Genomic DNA, 22,163 nt, shown 5'->3' on the forward strand with positions numbered 1-22,163 from the left:
ACATTTTTGCTGTTCTTGAAAGTTCTATTCTAAAAAAATGTTTTTTAAGAGTTATAGACATGAGTTTCAAGTGAAAAAAATTAGGATAACACAAAGCAGCTAAAAATGCGCACAGATATGCAGCAATAAGTAGTGCTTTTCTTTCTATATGACCTGATGTGCTTAACACGTCAGGTAACCCCTTTGAAACAAGATTTATTCTTAAATTGCACCACTGAAGTGAGAGAATTTATTTCAGCCCACTTGTATTTGTAGATCATTCTGAAGTGTTTTGATGTCTTTAGGCTCACAATGAGATTAACCATCACACTTGGTTCAGGATATGAAAGAGTCCCTAGTATATAAGTAATACTAACTAAAACCTCTAGTTTACTCTGTCCAGGGCAGAAGAGGCACTTTTGTAGATTTAGTGCTAAATCACAGTCCCTCACTGGTTTGAGAGGTTTCCCCCAGCAGCATCTGTGTTTAGAGATGTGGGTGCTCTCAGTGAGAAGCACAGTCCACCATGACTCATGTTGATGTTGCTATTAAGACCAATGTAGAAGTAGAACCAAGAGGTCCAGGGAGTGACTAAACATCTCTACTTAGCACTTTGGAGTCCACAACTGAAGTTCGGTGGCTAAATCTCTTAAAGATCTTTGTCATGGGGTAACAAAAGAAGATCATGTTCTTCCCTCTAAACATGCTGGGTTTACTTCTATACTTGAAGCACTCGAGTCGATAAAAACCCAGCTGTACTGCCCTTCTGTAGAGGGTGCAAGTTGTAATGGCATTGACTTGTCTTCTACTACAGCTATAACATCTGACTGTTGTACTTTTTTACCACCATACTGAGGAATATTCACATTTTAGAATCTCAAGGCCTCCAAATCACACTTACTCAAAGGAAGGTCATGCTATTTATACAGAAACACTGTTATCCAGTGGAATTCCTACAGAGCTTGAAGGAGTTGGCTGAAGAGACCAATGCACCAGAAATGGCTATTTCACATACACACTCAAATGCTTTGCATTCATTACTTTTGTTTTTGATATGGAAAATAGGATTCCTGATGTTCAAGTCAGAAAAGGTTGAGAAGGTTGGATTGAGCTCCCAATATAATTGGTAGTGTTAATAACATTAATGCTGAAAATCAACAGGCAATGACAGGCTCAGAAAAATAAGGCTTTAAATTTCAAGATTAGATCAAGGTGAAAAAGTGAAATTATGTTGCACTTGGAAAAAACAATCTCTAAAATCTTAACCACAGGTGTACGTATTTGATTATATCTAGAAATAAACTGGAAATGAGAATGTTTTATATTCTCTTACCAATTGCATATCACTGCATTAGTGGGAAAAGCTTCTGAGGCTAAGAATAGTGCTGTACACAGATTTTTCTTCTGTCACCATTATAATCACTATGACATTGTATATAATACTCTATGTATTCACCTTTTTTGCAGGCGAGTCTTTACAAATCAGTGCCTACGGTAACAGAGAGTCAGCTGGTATGTATGGCACAGCTCTGTTTTTCAAAATTTGCACAAGCACAAAAATCATATTAATTTGCTTTCTTAGTCCTTTGCAAAAAACTGCAGTCAATATATTCCTACAAAGCTGCACTGCTTTTTTCTGTGCTGAATACACACCTGTTTTCAGTAACTATAAATCCTAACACTAGAGGTAATCCCAGGGACCAAATGACCAAGTAGAGTCTTGATGAATTTTGAGGTGTAGTTGCTGGTTCAAGGATTCTTTCAATATTCCACTTCTACTATTTCATTTATATACGACAAGATTCTAGTATCCAATTTCCTCTTACGTAGTTTTACATCAAAACCAGCTTAACTAGTAAAAAGCAAGGGTAAGATCAAATAAGAAAAGGTGATTATGTATCAGATGTTAATTTTAGTTCTGATCACAATTTAGTCTTGTTGGAGCCAAACTTCCTGAAGTAGAGTCAGAAGAGAAGTCATGGAGTCTGTCCAAATGACCACTACTGAACGCTGAGGGAAAAAAGGAGATGTGGATGAGAATTTTTTCCCATTGTATTTCAGCTAATGGATTCTTAGGGACTTCCTGTATCAATTTCTTCTGCTGAGTAATCTTTGATTATGTTTTCTTTCATGTTTTTTCCCAGTTACTTTTTGAATTTAGTTCTATTTTGGCCTCTATAACATTCTGTAGCAATAGGCTTTACTTTTTAATTATGCATTCTGTGAAACAGTATTTTATTTGTTTATTTTAAACCTACTGCTTGACCTCAGTTCTTGTTGTAAAACAGCAAATAAGTTTTCTTTCTTCATTTTCTAAGTAATATTAATGATGTTCTGTGTCTCATAAATAATACACTACCAGTCACCTGTGTTTCATGCAGACAATTAAAAATTGCTTCATCACTCTTGAGAAGTGTGGATACTGTCTCATATCATGGATGATCCTTTTTCCCTTTTTCTATATTTTTTCACATTTTTGTTTTTGAGATTGGGAAAATAAAGCCATAAACTGCTCTTGTATAGTTCTGAATACAGCTCTTCCTACTTACATGATCATGTGATAAGGGACTTTATTGCCATTTCTATTCCTTTCTTAACAATTTGTAGCACTTTATTTAGTTCTTCTTACTTGTGTTGAGCAGTAAGCCAAGGTTTGCATAGAACTGTATACAATAAAGCTAAGAGATATTTCCTGAGTAGCAAGAGCTTGTTTCTGAGCTCAGTTCGTCAATGCTGTGCAAATTTAGGATGTAGTTAAGTTTTACCCTGTGAAATGTTTCAATGCTGAATTCAGTTATGTTTCACCTGACTTTTATCATTCATTCACTCACTCAGTGTTGTAACATCTCTCTGCAACTCTGCACTGATATTTTGTTTTTACTCCCCTAATCAGTATTACTAGCAAACTCTGCCACCTTACCAGCCATTCATTTCTAGCTCATCTGCAACCATAATTTGAAGCACAGATTCCAGAGAAGATGTCTGAGGTGCTCTGTGACTTCCTTCCACTGTGAAATTCGAATATTTATTCCAATCTTTTCCTTCCTATCTTTTAATTGGTCCATAGGACATATTATCTTTTACTTCTTAGCAGTTTAATTTTTTTCATAGATCTCGCTGAAAGACCATCATCAAAGCCTGTTCCAGGCAGCATGGATGCACACCCACTGAATTTTATAGTGATGCAGCCTCGTTTTGTTATCCTTGGTCATGCATTTAGGGATCCAGTGTGAAAAAATTCCAAACACTGAGCCTCACATAAGGTGGTCTGTTGCAATTGTCCTCATGTAATGTGTATTCCTAGATATTGAAATCTTTTCATGTTGCTAATAATGACCTAGTTCTGCTTTAACAGCCAGCTCTTTTAGATTGATAACTCTTTAAAATAACTATAAGACTTGTCAGACAAGAGTGCCCTTACAAAAGTCATTCCCTATTATTTGTTCAAATGTGTTCTGCCTTTTAGTATAATTTGTTCCTGCTACTTTACACAGCTTGAAAAGTAACATGTTGAATTGTGTTTCCTGATCCCCTTCATGGTTTCATATTAGAATAGCTTTATAGCTTTATTTGTTCTGTTCACTTTATTTGCTTATTTTATCGATTTGTTCTTAAATCTGTGTTATTGACACTGTACTTGAGACAGTTCCTCCAAAGTGTGTTTTTGACAGTGTGAGAACTTCTCTAAGTATTTCTGTGAGGAAAATTGTGTTGCCTAAAATAGAGGAAAAAGACATTTGAGACAATATTAGCATAGATAGAGTAGAGAGCAGTTCTTTAATGAAAGCTTTGAGGTGTATGGAGTATACAGGTGCACACCCAGTAGAGGGTTCTTACAAATTTATACCACTACTTAATTATGGTATCTAAAGGGTGCATCCAACTCAAAAACCTTTTGCCCTTGGTACCACCCTCAGAACTGCCCTGTTGGAGCCCCTTCAAGGGTTCTGAGCCTTACAACTTGTTTTGGCTACAATATGTCTTCTTATTCCAGTCCAGGTGCATGTGTCCCAAACAAGATGTCCATGCTGAAATCTTTCCCTGAAAAGACATTTAAACAGAAGCTCAGGAACTTAACACAAACCAAAAAGCATGAGAAAGACATTTAGAAACTGGTATCTGGTAGTTCAGTGCTACCATAACAGACTTTACCATTTTTTAATGTTATTGTAGGAATAGCAACAATTTCCTTGGCAAAACTAAATTTTAGCTTGTTTCTCAGCAGTGTCAACTGTGACAACTGCCATCAAGGAAAGAGTTCAAGTTTTCAGTTTTGGATCAAAGATTTTATGTAGCTTGTCAGGGAGCTAATAAAGTATTTAGAATTCTGGTTGCTGGCTGATATCTGTCACTCTGTTAGAAAAGTCAGACATAAACATATGACTCAGTCAGCACTTGAGTGCACAATGTTGTTTAGAAAATGCTTCCTTATGAAAGCACATCTACAGCATGCTTTTGGAAGAGGTTTCTTACATAAGGAGAGTAGCTTATCCTTGATGATTTCAGGTAACTCAATGGACTTTTAATTGCGTGGTTACATGGTACAGAAAAGTGCTAGAAGGTCACAGGTCCTTTGTTTGTATAATGATGACTTGATTACAAGTGTACCTTTCTTTTTAGTTTTATATTTACATCTCTGTTGAAAGCCAGATAATTTTATGGATGCTTTTCAGAAATGTTGATAGGAAAATAAGTATTTTATGGTGAATCCTGCAAAGATAAGTCAAGAACTATGGACTATAAATTCATTCAATGAGCACTGCATCTTTCACTAGGTTGACCTTTGTAATGAAAAAGTTTCTCATACAGCTTGACAGTTATTACTCTTTAAAAGCAATTACCATCGCGCCATGGCTGATTTTTTGCTTTCAGTTGCATAGTTTTCTTATTTAATGAGGCAAATGAAAGTGTCCCAACCTGTTGAAAGGAGGGAGGGGTTAAAACACAAAGCTAAGGGAAGATATTTTCCTTCCTGGGCCTTGCTCTTCCCAGGTGTGTTGTGCTCCTCCCTTCCTGTGCTGTCTTCACTTCAGACCCTGGGCACTGCTCTGCCCTCTCCCAGGGAAGAAGCAGAGCACAAATCATGAAGACATTTCCTACCTCCTATGCCCTCCCCTCCAATGGACCTCTCTGTTGCCTTGTCCTTGCTGGTTTGCAGATCTTATTTTAAGATGATCCATAACTCAGTTTGCATGATACATCCAGCAATGACAGCTGCATAATTTTAAGTTTCCTTTATAATAAACTTCTCATTTTTCCAGACAGACTGCAGAAGTGTATTGCTCTTATAAATAGACAGCATGGTGTTATGAAGTGGTTATATTTATTTTATAAATGAATCTAATAGTGAATCAAGTTTTTTCTCTGCTTTTTATACACAGCTGGATACTGGGGATGGGAAGTTGTGATAGCATCTATTTCTCAGCTCCAGCTGAGCAAGCTGCCTCTCTATGCTACAACCACAGAAAGAACTCAGCAGCAGTCCTGTTGTTACCTATATAAGTTGTAACAGAGACCACCCATTTTCTATACAGTAGTCATAACAGAGAAGAATACAACTGACTTATTTAAAACTTTAAGACTTGATCACTTATGAAATTCCAGTGAGAAAGAATGCTTTTTCTTCCTTTTTTTTCTTTTTTTTGCTTACTGAACAAGTCTATTTTAAAATCATCCCTTAGCCTCCATTTAGGGTTTATGCCACAACACATTTTTTTAGATCTTACTGTAAGAATTCCAAAAATCACAGATGTACTATATTGAGAATTTAATAGTCAAATTTTTTGGTTGACTGGTAGCTAACTAAGGAATCTTTTCTTGATTAAACAGTCCAATTTATCTGAAATTATGGGTATCACATACCCATAATTAAGTTCTCTAAAATTGCAGTGGAGTGCTCTAGCAGGGTGCAGAGAGGGATTTCCAGAGCCAAGGGAACCTCAGAGGCAGCTGAGAGACCTGTCAGCAGACTGCAGCTCTCACAATAGCAGTGAGCACCCCTGTGGGAGGTGGTGTGCCCATGTGAAGGAACTCCTCCACTCAGTGACAGCACCCTGGAAGGAGGTGAATAGGTTGAAGAGTATCAGGGAGTAAAAAAGAGAGAGAGATTATTGGTATAGCACCCTACTTTCCTTGGGAGAGGCCTGTTTAGGAGGCTGATAGACAGAGTCGCTTAGGGGGCAGTTCTGAAGAGCAAAGGAATTCAGGAATGATGGACATTCCTCAAGAAGGAACTCTTTAAGGTGCAGGAAAAGGCCATCCCCATGTGCTGAAAGATGAGCTCTTGGGCAAGAAGAGCAGCCTGGCTAAACAGGGAGTTCTGTTTGAAACTCTGGAAAAAAATGATAGTTTATCCTCTTTGGCAGAAGGGGCAGGCAACTCAGGAAGACCACATGGATGTTTAGAGGCTATGCAGAGAAAATTAGAAGGGCCAAAGCCCAGCTGGATCTTAATCTGACCACTTCTGTAAAGGACAATAAAAAATGATAACAAGGGATGAAGAAAAGGCTAAAGTATTTAATGTTTCCTTGCCTCAGTCTTAATAGTGAGACCAGTTGTTCTCTGGGTACCAGCCTCCTAAACTGGAAGAAAGGGTTGGGGAGCAGAATGAAGTCCCTGTATTCCAAGGGGGAGTGGTCAGATACCTGCTATACCAGATAGACACACATGAGTCCATGAGGCCAAATGGGTACTGAGGAAGCTAGTGCAAGTGCTCATCGACCCACTTTTAGTGATCTACCAGCAGTGCTGGCTAACTGAGGAGGTTCCAGTTAGCTGGAGCTGAGCAAATGAGAGGTCCATCTACAAGAAGGGCCAGAAGGAGGACTAACCTTATCTCTTTCTATGACAAAGTGAACCGCTTAGTGGATGATTGAAAGGCTGTGCATGTTGTCTATCAAGAGTTTAGTAAAGCCTTTGGCTCTATTTCCCACTGTATTCTCCTAAGAAACTGGCTGCTCATGACTTGTATGTGTGGTTTGCTGAGTGAAAAACTGTCAGGATGACCAGGCTCAGAGAGTGGTGGTGGAGTTAAATCCAGGTGGTTGCTTGTCACAAGTGGTGTTCCCCAGGGCTCAGTATTGAAGCTCTGCAGAGGGATCTGGACAGGCTGAATTGGTGGATTGAAGCCAGTTGTATGAGGTTCAACAAAGTCAAGTGATGGATCCTGAACTTGAGTCATAACAACCCCTTGCAACACTACAGGCTGGGGGCAGAGATGCTGGAAAGCTGCCCCAAAGTGAGCAGGAAAGGCCCTGGGGGTGCTGGCTGACAGCCAGCTGAACATGAGCCAGCAGTGTGTCCAGGTAGCCAAGAAGGCCAAAGCCATCCTAACTTGTTTCAGCAATAGTGTGGCCAGCAGGGCCAGGGAAGTGATTGTCCCTCTGTACTCGGCACTGGTGAGGCTGCACCTCGACTTCTGTTTACCGTTCTGGGCTCCTCACTGCAAGAAAGACATTGAGGTGCTGGAGTGTGTCCAGAGGAGGGCAATGGGTCTGGTGAAGGTTCTGAAACAGAAGTCTTGTGAGGAGACGCTGAAGAAACTGGAGTTAGCCTGGAGAAAAGGAGTCTCAGGGGAGACCTTATTGGTCTCCACAATTGCCTGAAAGGAAGTTGTAGCAAGGTAGGAATCGGTCTCTTCTCCCAGTTAGCAAGTGACAGGACAAGAGGAAATGGCCTCAAGGTGTGCCAGGGAAGGTTTATATTGGATATTAGGAAAAATTTCTTCAGGCTGCTCAGGGAAGTGGTTGAGTCACCACCCCTGGAGGTATTTGAAAGATATGTAGATGTGGTATTTAGGGATATAGCTTAGTGGTGGACTTGACAGTGGTAGGTCAATGGTCAGATTCTGTGATCTTAGAGGCCTTCTCCAACCTATGATTCTACATTTGTATCTTTTACAGTACCTGAATTTGATAGTATGTCTCCACTGTTGGCAATATGTCTTAAAATTTAAACTCTTTGGACATAATATCCTGGAGGTATTTAAAAGATGTATAGATGTGGTGCTTAGGGACATGGTTTAGTTGTGGGCTTGGCAGTATTAGGTTTATGGGTGGATTCAATATTAAGGGTATTTTCCAACTTAAATGATTCTATGATTCTATGACTATAAAATCCAGCATGCAAACACAAGTGTTATTCCCCAGACTTTCCCCTAACATGTTTCTACCTGGTGTAAGTTAAATTACAGCATCACATGTTGTCCTTGTTTCACAGTTAGTGTTTTGAGGAGCCCAGCATGTAAGCAGATGTGTGACTGTGCATAAAGTGTAACTTGAACGTATCAAGAGGTAGCTGAACAGCCAGCACAAAAACAGACAGCAATACCCACAAACCATGGTCTGACAGCTCAGTATCTATTTTTTGTCAGTAATAAACACATGCCAGTGATAAGGTTCTGTGCCTAAAAGCAGCTCTTGCCATTTTTGTCTGCAGTCTGTATTAAAAATAGGCCAGGCAGCATGACACCTGAATAATTTTGGTGGTGAAGTATGTTATTTATTGTCCTGGGTTGAGCTGGCAAAACGCCAACTGTCCAGAACAGAGTGAAAAGGGTTCCTCCTCCCGCCAACCAGCTAAGGGAAAAAAAAAAGAGGGAGAGGAAGAAAAAAAACAAACTTCCAAAACCAGGTTTATGCTGGAACTAACTACATGTATTTATACAGAGAAGAGAAAATTAAGAGGATACTACAATATAGCACACACTTACACAACTTATGTATAACAAGAAATAACTTCCCACTTCCCAGTAAACACAAATTCTACCATTTTAACTACAAATCATTCTAGAGAAGTTGGTTCTTCAGAGACAGACTTAAGCAGAGAGAAAAGCTAAGAACAAACACTTTACTTCCCTCAGATAACATGATGTTAAGCCGGTGCTCTGGGCTTGCGCCTCCCCATCCCTCCTGGGACAGCAGAGTGTCTTGCTGGCACCACAGCTGTGAAGCAACTGAACAAGCCACACCCACACACCAGCTCTTACCCCTTTTGAGATGATGCAATATGGTATGGAATACAATATTATTGGCTAGAAGAAGTCAGCTGTTAGCTAGCTCAGCCCAGCTCAAGTCAGCTGACAATTTCAGGCCTAATCTGAACTTTAAAACCTAAATTTAGGCCCACCTGGCTAAACCCATAACATTTATAAAACTTTAAAAAATCTAGTGAGTACAGCCTCACTAGAATTGACTTGTCTATAAAGTATTGTGTAAATTGTAAAGAATTTTATGGGTTTTTTTTCCATCTCTTTCCTCCTGGGTGTGCTATGGGTCAAGACAAAACCCGGTGTCATTCGTCCCATGCTGGTGAAAGGAAAGAGTGCACAGCAAAAGGAGGAGCCCTATCAACCCAATCCTTTTAAAAAGTACCTTGAAGAAATCAGTGATAAAGGTATTGAGCAGGTGAGTAGCTTTCACTCTGAAGGATTGTGTAACCTCAGCTATTTTCCTATTTTGTCCTCATTTTATCCTGGTCTTTTTTTTTTTTTCCCAAAGTTAGATGATTCCCCAAGGGGCACCTGGCTCCTAAAGGGAAGTCTTCAAGCTGGAAATGGGCAGCTGGGTTTTCTACAGGAACATTTTTTCCTGGTGATATAAAAATGTGTATGTTGAGGAGAAGACCTTTTTATGATGTCTGTAGGAAACACTATAGAATAGAAAGCTGAAATTTTATGCTTCCCTGTCAAGCAGGCGTCTAGATCAGATCTACTAGAAAGTGCTTCCTTCATCTGGGGCCTAGATGTGAATTCTCTCTAAAGAGAAATAACAGTAAGAACTGGTCAAGGTTCACTCTTCCCTCTCCAAGGGAGAGTGCAGTGGAGCCCCAGTGTGTTTCCGTGTAACTCCCTAGTGCATAGCTCCCCCAGGTCCATATCCATGTCCCTCCACAGCTTGAGGGTACAGTTCTTCTACCACATGTGAGGGACATTAATGGGCAGTCTGTGGGGCAGCAAAGGTGCTGCCTTCTCCCACAGCCCTCTGCATGAAGACATAGGATCACTTTTCAAAAACACATCTTGAACTTTGCTGACCTGTATGAGGCATTAGCTGGGAAAAAAACCAGATCAATGGCTCTGACAGCCTTTTCTTGTGCTTTTGTGTTTGTGTGCATTATTGCAAAATAAACTTTAAATTTGATACATAATCTGAATGTCCCTGTCATTAACCTATTCTGTATGTTCTGAATCTTCTATCTGGAGGGAAGTAAAATGAAGGCAACAGTCCTCTTGTCAGACACAGTGTGAATAAAATACCTTAATTATTGAATTTTTCTTATGCCTCCAGTCACACTAGAGATTTTAGCAATAGCAGCCCTCTCTTCTTCCTTTTACAAGAGAATTTAATTAAGATTGTAATTTTAATTCTTTCCTCCCCATAGCTCTGTCTTGGTGTAGAAAAATCTGAGAATTTCTCAAGAGTATTGCAGCACTACAAACAGAGCAAATTGATTATAGTATTAGTGTATTCCACCAACACATATGGGTGACATCAGAAAGTTTCTAGAGTTTATACAAAATATTAGAAAAAAATGAATAAAAATAGTGATTTTCATTTGACTCTGAACTTTCGAGGTTGACTGTGAATATTTGAGTTCAGAGATGGCAGGTGGGTTGATAGTACTTTATTCATGTTTTAACTTACTGAAAAGCTTCTGATGCCAAGGTACTGTGCTGCCATTTGCCTGGAATGAAAGAGCAGGAGAGTTGACCTGGAGCTGTTGCTAGAAAACTTCTGCCCTAGGCCACCTCAGCAGAGCCTTTCTGGAAAGACAAGGGCAGCTCATACCTCTCTTTCATCAGGGCTGAGCACTGATTCTGCCGGCTACAGGTTTGCAGATGAAAGAATGATGTAATCACTAAACTTGGTCTTTTCAGGCAAATACAAACTTGGGTTTATTGCCATAGCTTGAAGCATTCTGACATTTGAAGCTAATTGTGGAAACCAATCAACTTACACTTTATAAATTACTTGTGGTACATGTTACTAAAGTACTGAGGACATAAGTCCATTAATCAATGTGGTTGTTACAACAAAGCCAAAATTATATTATATAAATCTACATATTAAAATGAATGACAGAAGTTGTGCATTGACTTTAACAAATGAAAAGTTAATTTCATTACTAATATGTTCAATTTTTCTTCCTTTATTTAAAAGAACCATGTTTTATGCTTTATAGTACTGCTAAATTCATATTTTTAGTAATACCACAAGTTGCAATAAAATACTTGTGATTTTAGAAGCTGTCTATTAAGACATCTTTGTTCTGAAGAAAGAAGTACTGTGACTTGTATTTAGATGGATTCACTTACTTAACAAAAACTGGTTTTGTTTGTGTGAGAAATGGCTATATGATTCTAGTGGTGGTGTAATAGAACAATTAAGAGTACAATAATACCTAAATCTAGGGAAAACATTAAAGAGCTGAACAAGACAACATTTTCTTTTAATTTCTCTTGCCTCTCAGGATATGTTTATGGTGCTGTCTTAAGTCCCTTTTGGTTGTAAGAGACTTGATTGCTTACATGAGGATGTTCACAATCTTCCAGCACCTGTGAACAGTCCTGAGGGGTTTTAGTGGCTGTAAGAGGGCTGCAGCACTGACTGTGGGACTGGGGTTGGTACCCAAACAACAGCTTGAAAATTGTGATGGTTGTCCATGACTACAGTATTTTCAGCCTTTAAAGACACTCTCCTTCTTCGCCTGCTCTCAATAAGTCCGCATTTTTGGCTGCACTGTGGCAGCCTTCCAGAGAGGGGGAGGTATTCCTACCAATATTACCTCCAAATCAGGTTAATTTGTTGTTTTCGTGGGATATAAGAGCTGGGAATTAAAACTAGGAGACTAGAAGCTAGGCATTCTGCCCTCTGCAGAAGAGCCAGTGCTAATCCACTTGTCCTCAAATAAGAACTTAGCAGGCATAGAATGTGGCTGAGGGGAAAAATGCTCATAATGTTACCAATTTTCCCTGGTTTTCTTTGAACATTTTCGAGTCATGCTGGGAGGTTCAGCTCTTACTTTTCTATTCTCTCCCTCTCTCTGAGTTTTCTTTTCTTTTTTTTTTTTCTAATACCATTGCCAGCAACAACCTCTCTAGGTGATGTTGCTGCTCCTTCTTTACCTAGCCCATTTTGAAAGGACAGACCCTTTCAAACTGTATCTTCAAAGAGAGTAGAGACTGGATGAGATTCCAGATGGCATCAGGTTGATTATTTTCTCTTTCAATTTTTCTTAAACCTCTGAAGTATCTCCCTGCCCTGTCAAACCTCCCATTGTGACACTGACTACTGGTGACTATGTGGGTGACATCCACTTTGAGACATAATGATGCAGCCTTCTGTAACTGCTGACCTCCAGCTTCACATCCCTCTGTTGAATGCAAATGGTTTTTTGCACACCAGAGAATAGTTTGTTCGCTTTTCATTTAATTAAGAAATATCCCTATGTGGAATATTTCCCTTATAAAATAATAGTATTTTTTTCTTTAACAGGTAGCTGTTCTCATTCAGATAATCCAAAGTGATGAATAGATGAGAAAGAAAAGATACCTAAATTAGTAAATATCATCTGTAAAGGATGTAGCTCAGCACACCGATAGCCCTCTTCATCTGTGTTTTCAATACACTGTAAATAGAGTAATACTCATGTGCTAATTAATTGATACTCATGTGCCAATTAAATTTATAAAACAGCGAAAAATCCCACTTTACTTTGGCTTTTTTTTCATGTTAGCATATTCTGCCACTTTTTTTGTTTCTCCCCCCCTCTCCCCCCCAAGTGCATGTACAACTGGTATCACTGTTATCCCCCCTCAAACACTTTTTACAGAGTAATATTTCTGACGTTCCTGCAGTATTAAGCTTCCCACAATTTTAGATGCCCTTATTTGAGATGGTGTTTTTCACATCATGAGAAGGATTTATTTCCCTTTTAGTTCATTTCAGTAGCATTTCAGTAATTTTGCAAGTATACTCCAATTGTTTTTTTTAAAAAACACCAAAAAATACACTGGAAGTAGATGTAACTCATGAGAAGTGGTGACATAATGGCTTTATGAAGGTTTTAATCTCAAACTAGGGAAACAGAATCTTTCTGGGGGGAAAATAAAGCCGTTTGTTACATAATAATATGAAAAGACTCATAAATAATCTTAGAGAATTAATGTACTTGCAAATATTTATTCGCAATCATGTACGTATGTTCCTTTGGCATATAAAAAAGAAACTGTTTTGGGAATGGAAGAAATCAGATAAGGATGAACTAAAGAGATGTTCATTACACTTGGAGTGAACCTGTGAGACCAGTTTACCAAAGTTTATCATTAACAGAAGCAGCACTGGTGTCTCTGACGAGGAGCAGCAGGAGACAAGGTGTTGGTGTGAAGTGACTGCTGCTTTTGCTGCTTCTGTGCTCTGATCTGCCTGTTTACTCACATTCACTCTTTTAGTTGGTGATAGATTAGCTTCTACTGGAATTAATCACAGCTCTTATCAAAAATTTGCTGGTTCTTGAGCTCAAAAGGCACAGCACGAAGGAGTTTCTGATCTAAACTCAGCTGGCCAAGTGGGTGGGAACTCAGAATGTGTGTGTCAACAGCCTTGACAAAACCTAAGAGCACGATGTGTATCAAACCCTGTGTATGCCTCCTTGACTCTATCCCAAACTGTTGAAAATATTTTTTAAAATGTATTATATTCTTTAGGTGCAAAAAGAATGTACTTATTGGGGTTTTAAAGCCAGAAATACTATTAACTACCGACAACTTAGAGCAGTGAAATATATTGTGTATGCACCTTCACTGGCTTAACTCTTAAATGTTTGAAAAGGCTTGTTAGAGTCTTGTTAAAAAGGCAGGAATGCTCCATAGGTAAGGCAAAGTTTCTTTTGTATCTCTCAGACACCGTTTTCATACTGGTTTTGGTACCAGTCCACCCTCTCATAAAACATCTCAAATGTGACCATTTTATCCTAGCACAAGATCCTTCAGGGCTTTCCTCTTCTGTCACATGAGCATCAGTTGAGCAGCAGGAGGGAGATGCACTGGACCTCAGTCAAACTATAACTGGTTCAATGGGACACCTACAGCAGATTTTTTTGTGTGTGCTTTCATGCGAAGTATTGGCATGAAAATTGAATATCTTTCCTGGTTAATCATTAATATCTGTGAAATTTAAAAACGGTGCAAGACATGCACCTTACTTTCTGCCAAGACTTCTTTTTTGCACCCATTAATCTCTTTCTGTGTACTTTTCTCCTTTTCCCCCCCCCATAGGAGACTGCTCTCCTACATCCTCTGTATCCAACTAAATTGATCCCTCCAACTAAGTCCCCTTTGTGTCCTCCATCCATCTCCCCCACTGACTGTCTAAACCCTGAACGTTTCAGCCAGTTGTCTTCCATCATGTGTGATGTTCACAAGAATCCTTATAGCCCTTACAGACACAACTCTTTGTACAATAAGGTGAGCGTCAAGTGTGGTGTGATTCAAGAGCTTTGTAAGGCTTTTATAATTTTAATTCTAGGCAGAATATAGCTGAGTCATTAGGATTCAGTGCTGGCAGGTGCTCTGGGAGATGCACCTCAGATAAGCCTGTGTTTCCAGCTTCCCTGGAGATATTCCAGATTCTCCTTTCCTTGGCACAGCTTGTGTGGGGGCTTACTTCCTCCAGACCAGCTAGGATAGGGCTACCACCACTCTTCATTCAAACTATTTCTTCTCTGAAGGAGGAATAATCTATTAATCTCTGATGCTCAGTAAGGTCTACACTGTGCCCCATGTCTTAACAAAGTCTGTTTGAAAAGGAGCTGGCACAAGGTACCTCAAGACAGCACCTGTCTGGTGTCAGGAAACCATCAGTTGTGGAAGTCCATAGAAGATATTTGGAACCCCTCAGATGCACCACTTCCGTGTCCTCTTCTTCTAACACAGAATCTGCAAATTATTTGGTGCCAGGAAGATTATCCCACTCTGAGAAGTGCAGCATGTTTTGTTTGGGATGTAAGAGGTTAAAATACAGTCATAAGATGCTGTTTCTTTAGTCTGTGTCATGGTTTCCCCATCAGAGGTAGCACCAGGGTGAAATATGTGTTACTAATTTCAGGCACTCTGGGAGCTGAGACTGCTTTGGAATGACATACCATCACTGCAGAGAATGCATGTTGATCAGTCACCAGATGCGGAAGAAATACCTGGAAATGCCTTTCTGTCCTCATTGACTAGAAGCATAATTTGGGTTAATAGGCAGTGCCAATAGTGGCTGATGTTGGCCCCTCCATCCTGTGGAATTTATAGAGTTTACCATTTTACACACTTACGAGGATGAACTAGAACTAAAACTAAGACTAAAACCAACCATTCATTCTGTCTTTGAGATATCCTGAACAAAAGCACCTTTCCATATCTGATAAATTGAAGTTTGTTCAGTTTAAAATTTTAGTGAAAGGGGCTGACATGTTTACTTAGGCAGCAATGATTTTATGATCAGGTATTTTTTGACAAGTTTCCTGGTTCATTGGAGAGCATTCACATGAACAAAGAGTTCATATGGCCACTAAAGCTATATTTTTTATAATCAAAAACGTCATTTGCTGTTGCTACTGAAAGCTATGCTAGAAACTCAGAAATTTGAATAGAAAGTGAATAAGGCAGGGAAAAGTTATCTGAAGATAATTAAGATAGTTTAATTTTTTGGTATATCATGTTAGTTGTTCTTTTGGGAAACCGTAACCAGATATCAATACTGGGATAGTTTAATACAGAGGTTTATTCACCCCAAAAGTAAATATTTCTCAGTGTGATTTTTTAAATGTTTCTGGTTTGGTCTATTATATTAATATTCTTTGATAACCAAAGGAAGCTTAATCTTGATTTTTTCACATGATCAATATTCAATATTTCAGTAAATATATGTTGATAAAACCCCTGCCAATATTTGCCTATTATTTCCTGTACCACCCAAGTACAGTCTGAGCTACCAATGTTTTTAGAAAGAAATTATTTAGTTTATGGTCATAGATAATTGAATATCAGAAAACATAGTGCAGCAGACACAGTATCAGGTGATGACATTTCAAACAGCTAGACGCATTTTGCAAACAACATCCTGACAGAATGGGAATTTCTTTCCATTCTCTACTATACCTGGACTGTTATTTCTGCAAATTCCCTGGAATTCTCCCTCTCCACTCCTCATCCTTTGGGATAAGGGATAATATGCAACATGATTCACTTGCTTTCTCTCCAGCCATCCACTAAACCAGTGGTCAGTCTATATATGTTACCTTTCTAATTATATGTTGTCTTTTGCTTCATCTCCCACTAGAGGGCAAAACCTGCTGGCATAAATTCTTGTCACCATTCTAAATATGTTATAAATACGCTATTGAGATGGGACAGGAGGTCCCAGTGAATTGTTATTCTTCACCTGTACTTTCATTAAAAAATTACCTATAACAAGTGTTCCCTTAGAAATGGGAAAAAACAGAATGATCACCTGTGTCTTTACATTAGTGAGATTAGATAAAGTGAGGTCCTAAACCCAGGATCATTTAATTTGTTGACTCAATGTGTATGAAAATAACAGCTATCTTTATATGAAACACTTCATTGCAAGGGCACTGTGGTGTTGTTTAGGCAGGCTTGACTTGGTGCCGGATTGTTTTTGTTTGAAGCTCCACCAAGTACCTGAATCTCCACAGATGATGAAATTATGCAGATGAAGCTGAAAGATAGACTTGGCAGGTTTTTCAGATCATAACTGTTCAAAGTGATGAAATCCATAAGTTGTGTCCCAAATAATTTCGCAATGTGGTTTTAGCTTTGATGGGAGGAGGCAGTGGGAACCAAAGTATTGTAGTTCTCTCCTTGTGTCTGTGCACAGTCTGCTTCTGAAATAAAAATATTGCCCATTTAAGTAAACTGATTCTGTTCCTGTCCACCTTGTTACTTCTCTTGTCCTCTCCTCCCCCACTCTATTCCCCAGCCACAGGTGACTCTGCTCTTATTTAAATTCCTTGGTCTTGAATAATTATGAGTTAAAGTTTTATTATTAAAAAACACCATTTCCTTTTGATTGCAACAAAACAGCTTAGGAAGATGGACTTGGACACAGCTGTTGCAGCGATGGAGATGTAACATTTACCTCTATGGTTAATTCCAAAGCAGGCTTCTGATGGGAATCCCTCCAGCCTTTAACCAAAGACTGTGTAGAGTGGAAGAGTGCAACCCTACATTTCGAATACTGGGTCCAGGTCTGGTCTCCACAATTCAAAAAATATGCAGGCAGACTGGAGAAAGTCCAAAAAAGGGCCACAAAGGTAATCAGGGGCTGGAGAATCTGCCCTGTGAGGGAAGACTGAAGGAGTTAAGTCTTCTCTCCTTGGAGAAGAGATGGCTCAGGGAGGACCTCATCACAATATCCCAGTAGTTACAAGGTAGTTACAAAGAGGATGCAGACTTTCTCTTCAGGGGGAGCCACATGAAGAAGACAAGGGACACTTGGGACAGCTTGTAGTAGGAGAGGTTTTTGTGTTTTTATACAATTTAGGGTTTTTTTATAGTGAAAGGAACTAATCACTGGAACAACCTCTCCAGGGATGTTGTGGAGTCCCCATCACTTGAGCTTTTCAAGATGTGTCTGGACAAGGTGCTAGGTAGCCTCTCTCCTGCTGTTTTCCACAAAAGGTTGGACACTTCTATGGTTCTATGATTCATATGGAGACACAATCAATGTAAATACCTGTCAGGGCAGAGACCATTAGATTTTAATAAACTGTCTATCATTTTGATTCATCTGCCCAAGTGAAGAGGCAAGGAATGAGTGGCTGGGGTCCGCCTCTAGGTCCCTAGTGACTTTCAAAACTGCCTTTTCTTTCTGTCAGCAAGGGCTGAATAAATGATTTATGTACACTCCTGTGAAAATCTCCCGGTAAGTTAAATATTTAGCAGCACAACCTTTGAAAATGGATAGGAGGGAAGTGGCCTTTTGCAAAAGGTCTGAGAAATGTTAAAAAATTACCATTTCTGTCTGGTCAGGCATTACTTATAACAGTAGCAGAGGATAAGTCCTCTTTAATGTCCAACCTTGGGCTCAGACCAAGTCAATTTTTTTTCTGGACCTCAGTGGATTTTGTCGAAATCATTAAACGTAGTTGTGCTGAAAGTGTCAACTTTCCATAATCACTTGCAGGTCTCAAGGCTCATAAGTAAGCAGAATATTTAAAGGGAGTTGTTATTATTTTTTAAATGAAATCAGTGGTGTTTACCTCATCATCCAATCTCGCACTCATTGGAGTTTATACTTGATTAATAGTAGCATGGTAGGAATTGACATTCTGTGGATACAGCAGCCTTTCAAGGTTGCCATGGAAAAGCATTTTTCTCTCAGACATCATCCCAGCTGCTTTTATTTCTAGAAGACAGTTTCTTTCTCTCTTTTGAACTTTGATATTTAGGAGTTGTACTTGTGTAGGTGTATTGTGGTTGATCAATCTTCTACTGTGATCCAGAACAATTGCTTTAGTGTAGAAAAAGAAATCAGAGGTAAACAAGTCAGTTCATTAGTTCTGTGCTACAAATTGGACCACCTTTTGGGAAAATACTAATGCTTAATAATGCTGTGTCTCCTTTGTATATTCTTTTATCACATTTCTTGGGTTTTCTGAGTTATTTTAATGATATTATACTTAGGTGACATCTCTATCACTTTTAACTTGGTTTGATAACGCCTTTAGAAAATGCATCCAGAGTTCCTGCTTAGTTAATCTTTAAAGAAAGGCGTTTCTCTTGAAGCACTTTAGAAAGATCATAACTTGGTAATCAATCGCTGTCTTTGAAACCATTGAATTAGCAATAGAACTTGAAGGTAGCTTAGGCTCAGCAGGAGGGCAACATACACTTAACGTGGAGGTGGTCCAAAGTCTGGCATTGCCTGGAATGAACTCTGCTACCTGCACCTCTGGAGACAGCTCTTAAAAGAAAAAAAAGAATTGATTACTGTGTCACTCCTTTTGGCCTGTGTAGTTAGGAAAGTTTGAGAGCCTTCATATGCTATTTCCAGTAGGAGAAGCTGTTGATTGTAGGACCCTGGTATTTTCTTCCCTGTTCATTTAGAAAACATGCACACAAAAAATAAGTCTTTTCTTGAACACAGTAGGATCAAGACCCAGCAGCACTTTCTATGCTTAGAAACTGAAATGTGCTTCCAGTGAACACCTAGATGTGTCTAAGTTTCATCTTGGAACACAGTTACAGCCACATTTTTTCTTTCTACCTTTTCTTTTTTTACAGGCTGTCTCTGCTGGGACAGATTCAACTAGTCTTAAGCACCAAAGAGTGCTTTGAAATGCTTTGTCTTCATTCTTACAAGTCTTGGTATGATATAAAATTTGAGTTCATCCTTGTATCTGGCTTTCTAAGGTGATAGCATCTAGTCTTCTGCATAGTGCATTTCATCAGACATTTTTATGCCATAAACACTATCAAATATAATAGAAATTCTGGCCAAATACTAAAATCTAAGTCCTAATACCTGCTTTTAATGTCTCTGTTTGAGAAGGGGATTCTGTGACCCATCACAGGGTGATGAGGCAAGTTTGTTATAGCTTGAAGCCTGCTTCTGATGCTAGAATCCTGATTCATGAGTGGATTTGGTTTTGATACAAGTTTATTTCTATAGGAATTTTTTAACAGTAGAAAATGGAATGTTAAAAATTGTCTATTAATGATTCGGCAAATGGGAATTGCCACCTAGGAACATGTCTTTGCTTGTAATATAGTGAAAATACAGAAGACAAGATTACAAAGAATGGAAACAACCCAGAGGTCGAGGTTGTTATGAACAACAATAGCAGAAATGAGTGAAAAACATCAAATGAGATTTGGAGTGAGTGGAGTGTGTATGAGAAACAAAAATGATGCTTGTAAACCTTTTATTGACAGTGAGAAAGAATAGCCTGAAGGAAAATCATAATTAATGGAAATTACCCCCAAACACCCAGAGCTTTAAGAACTTTTCATCTCAGACAACAATGAACACAAGTGTTTCTATGCAATTTCGTGCTGCTGATTGTAAAATAACACTACTCAGGTATCAAGAAAAAGTAAAGAGTGACCTGGTGAAGCTTTGGAAACTTTACATTTTAAAGGAAAAATTGGCACAATTACAATTCACTTAACTTTTATTACAAGCATAGATATAATGTGTACTCTGATATGTGGTCTTAACTCACTGCACTTTCAGTTATGTTAGACAAAAGCACAAAATATGGCTGGTTCCGGTGAAATTCCAAGTATATACTTAGAGCTTGAATTAAAGAAGCAGTATTTACCAATTTACAAAGATGTTATAAACAAGCTTTCTTGTTGTCTCAGTAAAACACTGGCTGTCATTTTAGTAGTTATATTATGGGCAGCTTATGATCTTAATACAAATTTTCATATACTAAGTGACAGTTACACATGTACACTCTTGAAGAGTCAGTCAAAGTTTGTTATTTGGATTTAAAGTAGCTAGGGTCAAAGATCTGTGCTGCATCAGAGGCTTACTCAGACAACAGGGCTTATTCTGTTTTGTAGCTAATCTGGTAAGAAAATATGTGGGGGAAAGCCAGCTCTGAAAATTAAATTCAATTCCTTTTGCACTCTCACCTGAAAAGCAGTTAAAGTTCTTTGGCTGTTATCATTCAATGTGCAATGAACCCCTTCCTTGGGCCAGGATCTAAGCAATGATTCTATTTCTGTGAGTCACTAAGTAGTTCAGTCAGTATTCTGAGGGAAATTCCAAATATTCATGTTGTTGGAAATTCTGACATTTTCTTTCCAATACATATCAAAATTTGGAGACATTTAAATACTCCAGAAACTAATATACATAATTTGGGTTATATGAACTAACTCAAAGCAGATAGTTCTAATCCATGTAGCTAGAAGCTGTTTGTCTCCTCTGCTGCCTTACTCTATGGATGTGTATGTTGTGGTTCTCATGCCTCAGGTCTTCATTGTGGGCCTGGAAACCTTGCTGGCCACCAGCTTCCATAATCATCAACAGTGAAATTAGCCCTGCAAGGAACTGCAGTTCTTCATTAGTCCACAGCAGTAAACAGAGGGTCTTACCATTATTACCACAAAGTGCACTGATAGTGAAGTATGTTTTAATATTTTATGGAAGTGATACAATGTGAAACCTCCAGGACAGAAAACACAATGTTCTAGATACATATGAGTTTTCTTACGTGTTAATTTTCTGAATTACTGGTGAGAATTTGCAAGACAAAATATTTTGCAGAAAGCTTTATTTTTCTGTTGTGAATATTTTTAATTGAAAAATCATTTTGACAGAAAATCCCCAGTCAAATCCATCATAGACTGACCCTGCATGTGAAGTTTAACTTGTCCTGGGAAAAGGCAGGCCAAGGAAAAACTGATGCACTTCTTGTATGCAACTCCCTCCCACTCTACTTATAGATAGGGAATCCCTACTGCAAAACCCTGTAACTCGTCTAGCCTATGGTATTCTCCAGTATTAGGGTGCCCAGAGCAGTTGTGGATGCTGCATCCCTGTCAATGTTCAAGGCCACACTGGATGGGGCTTGGAGCAACCTAGTCTAGTGCGAGGTGGCCCTGCCCATGGCAAGGGAGTTGGAACCAAGTGACCTTTAAGGTCCCTTCCAACCTAAACCCTTCTATGATTCTATGATTCATCCTATTCAGACACAAGCCTGTCTCACCACACTCTGGTGTCCTCCAGACCTGTGTCTGGTGAGAACCTACCAGGGGACCATGTTTGCATGGGAGTACATGCCTTTTTTGCAGGTACTTATCAGTACCTGAATACAGTTTTGAGATCTTCAAGATAAAAATTCACAGCTACAGTAGTGTATAATAATGATTTGAAAATCTTTCAGGATGTTCTATTGCATAAGTGTCTGAAGGGACATTGTACATCTATATTGTGAGGATCATTTCTATTTTACTTTTTCTTTTATAGAAAAGTGAAAGATGCAAAAGAATTAGGTGCTTAACTGACTGAATCTTTGAAATAAATTTTATACTGTGTCATTTCAAAGAGACTAGAGACTTCATAATTATAAATTGCCCCTTTACATTATATTATTTTCTTTCCCCTTAGTTGAAGGTAGTCCTTGCTCTGCTGCTGTGACTGTTTCACCATTTATTGGTACAC

General features: G+C 38.8%; 1 protein-coding gene across 1 annotated transcript in view; it reads left to right on the forward strand.

Moving 5' to 3' along the window:
• The window catches only part of MLIP (muscular LMNA interacting protein), a 103,819-nt gene that overhangs the window by 72,081 nt on the left and 9,575 nt on the right, over positions 1 to 22,163 (forward strand). The window contains 3 exon segments of the mRNA XM_071548152.1: positions 1,447 to 1,491; positions 9,258 to 9,383; positions 14,255 to 14,443. Coding sequence (XP_071404253.1) covers positions 1,447 to 1,491; positions 9,258 to 9,383; positions 14,255 to 14,443 — 360 coding nt within the window.

The sequence above is a fragment of the Pithys albifrons genome, chromosome 2 (assembly GCF_047495875.1).
Source record: "Pithys albifrons albifrons isolate INPA30051 chromosome 2, PitAlb_v1, whole genome shotgun sequence".
NCBI lineage: Eukaryota > Metazoa > Chordata > Aves > Passeriformes > Thamnophilidae > Pithys > Pithys albifrons.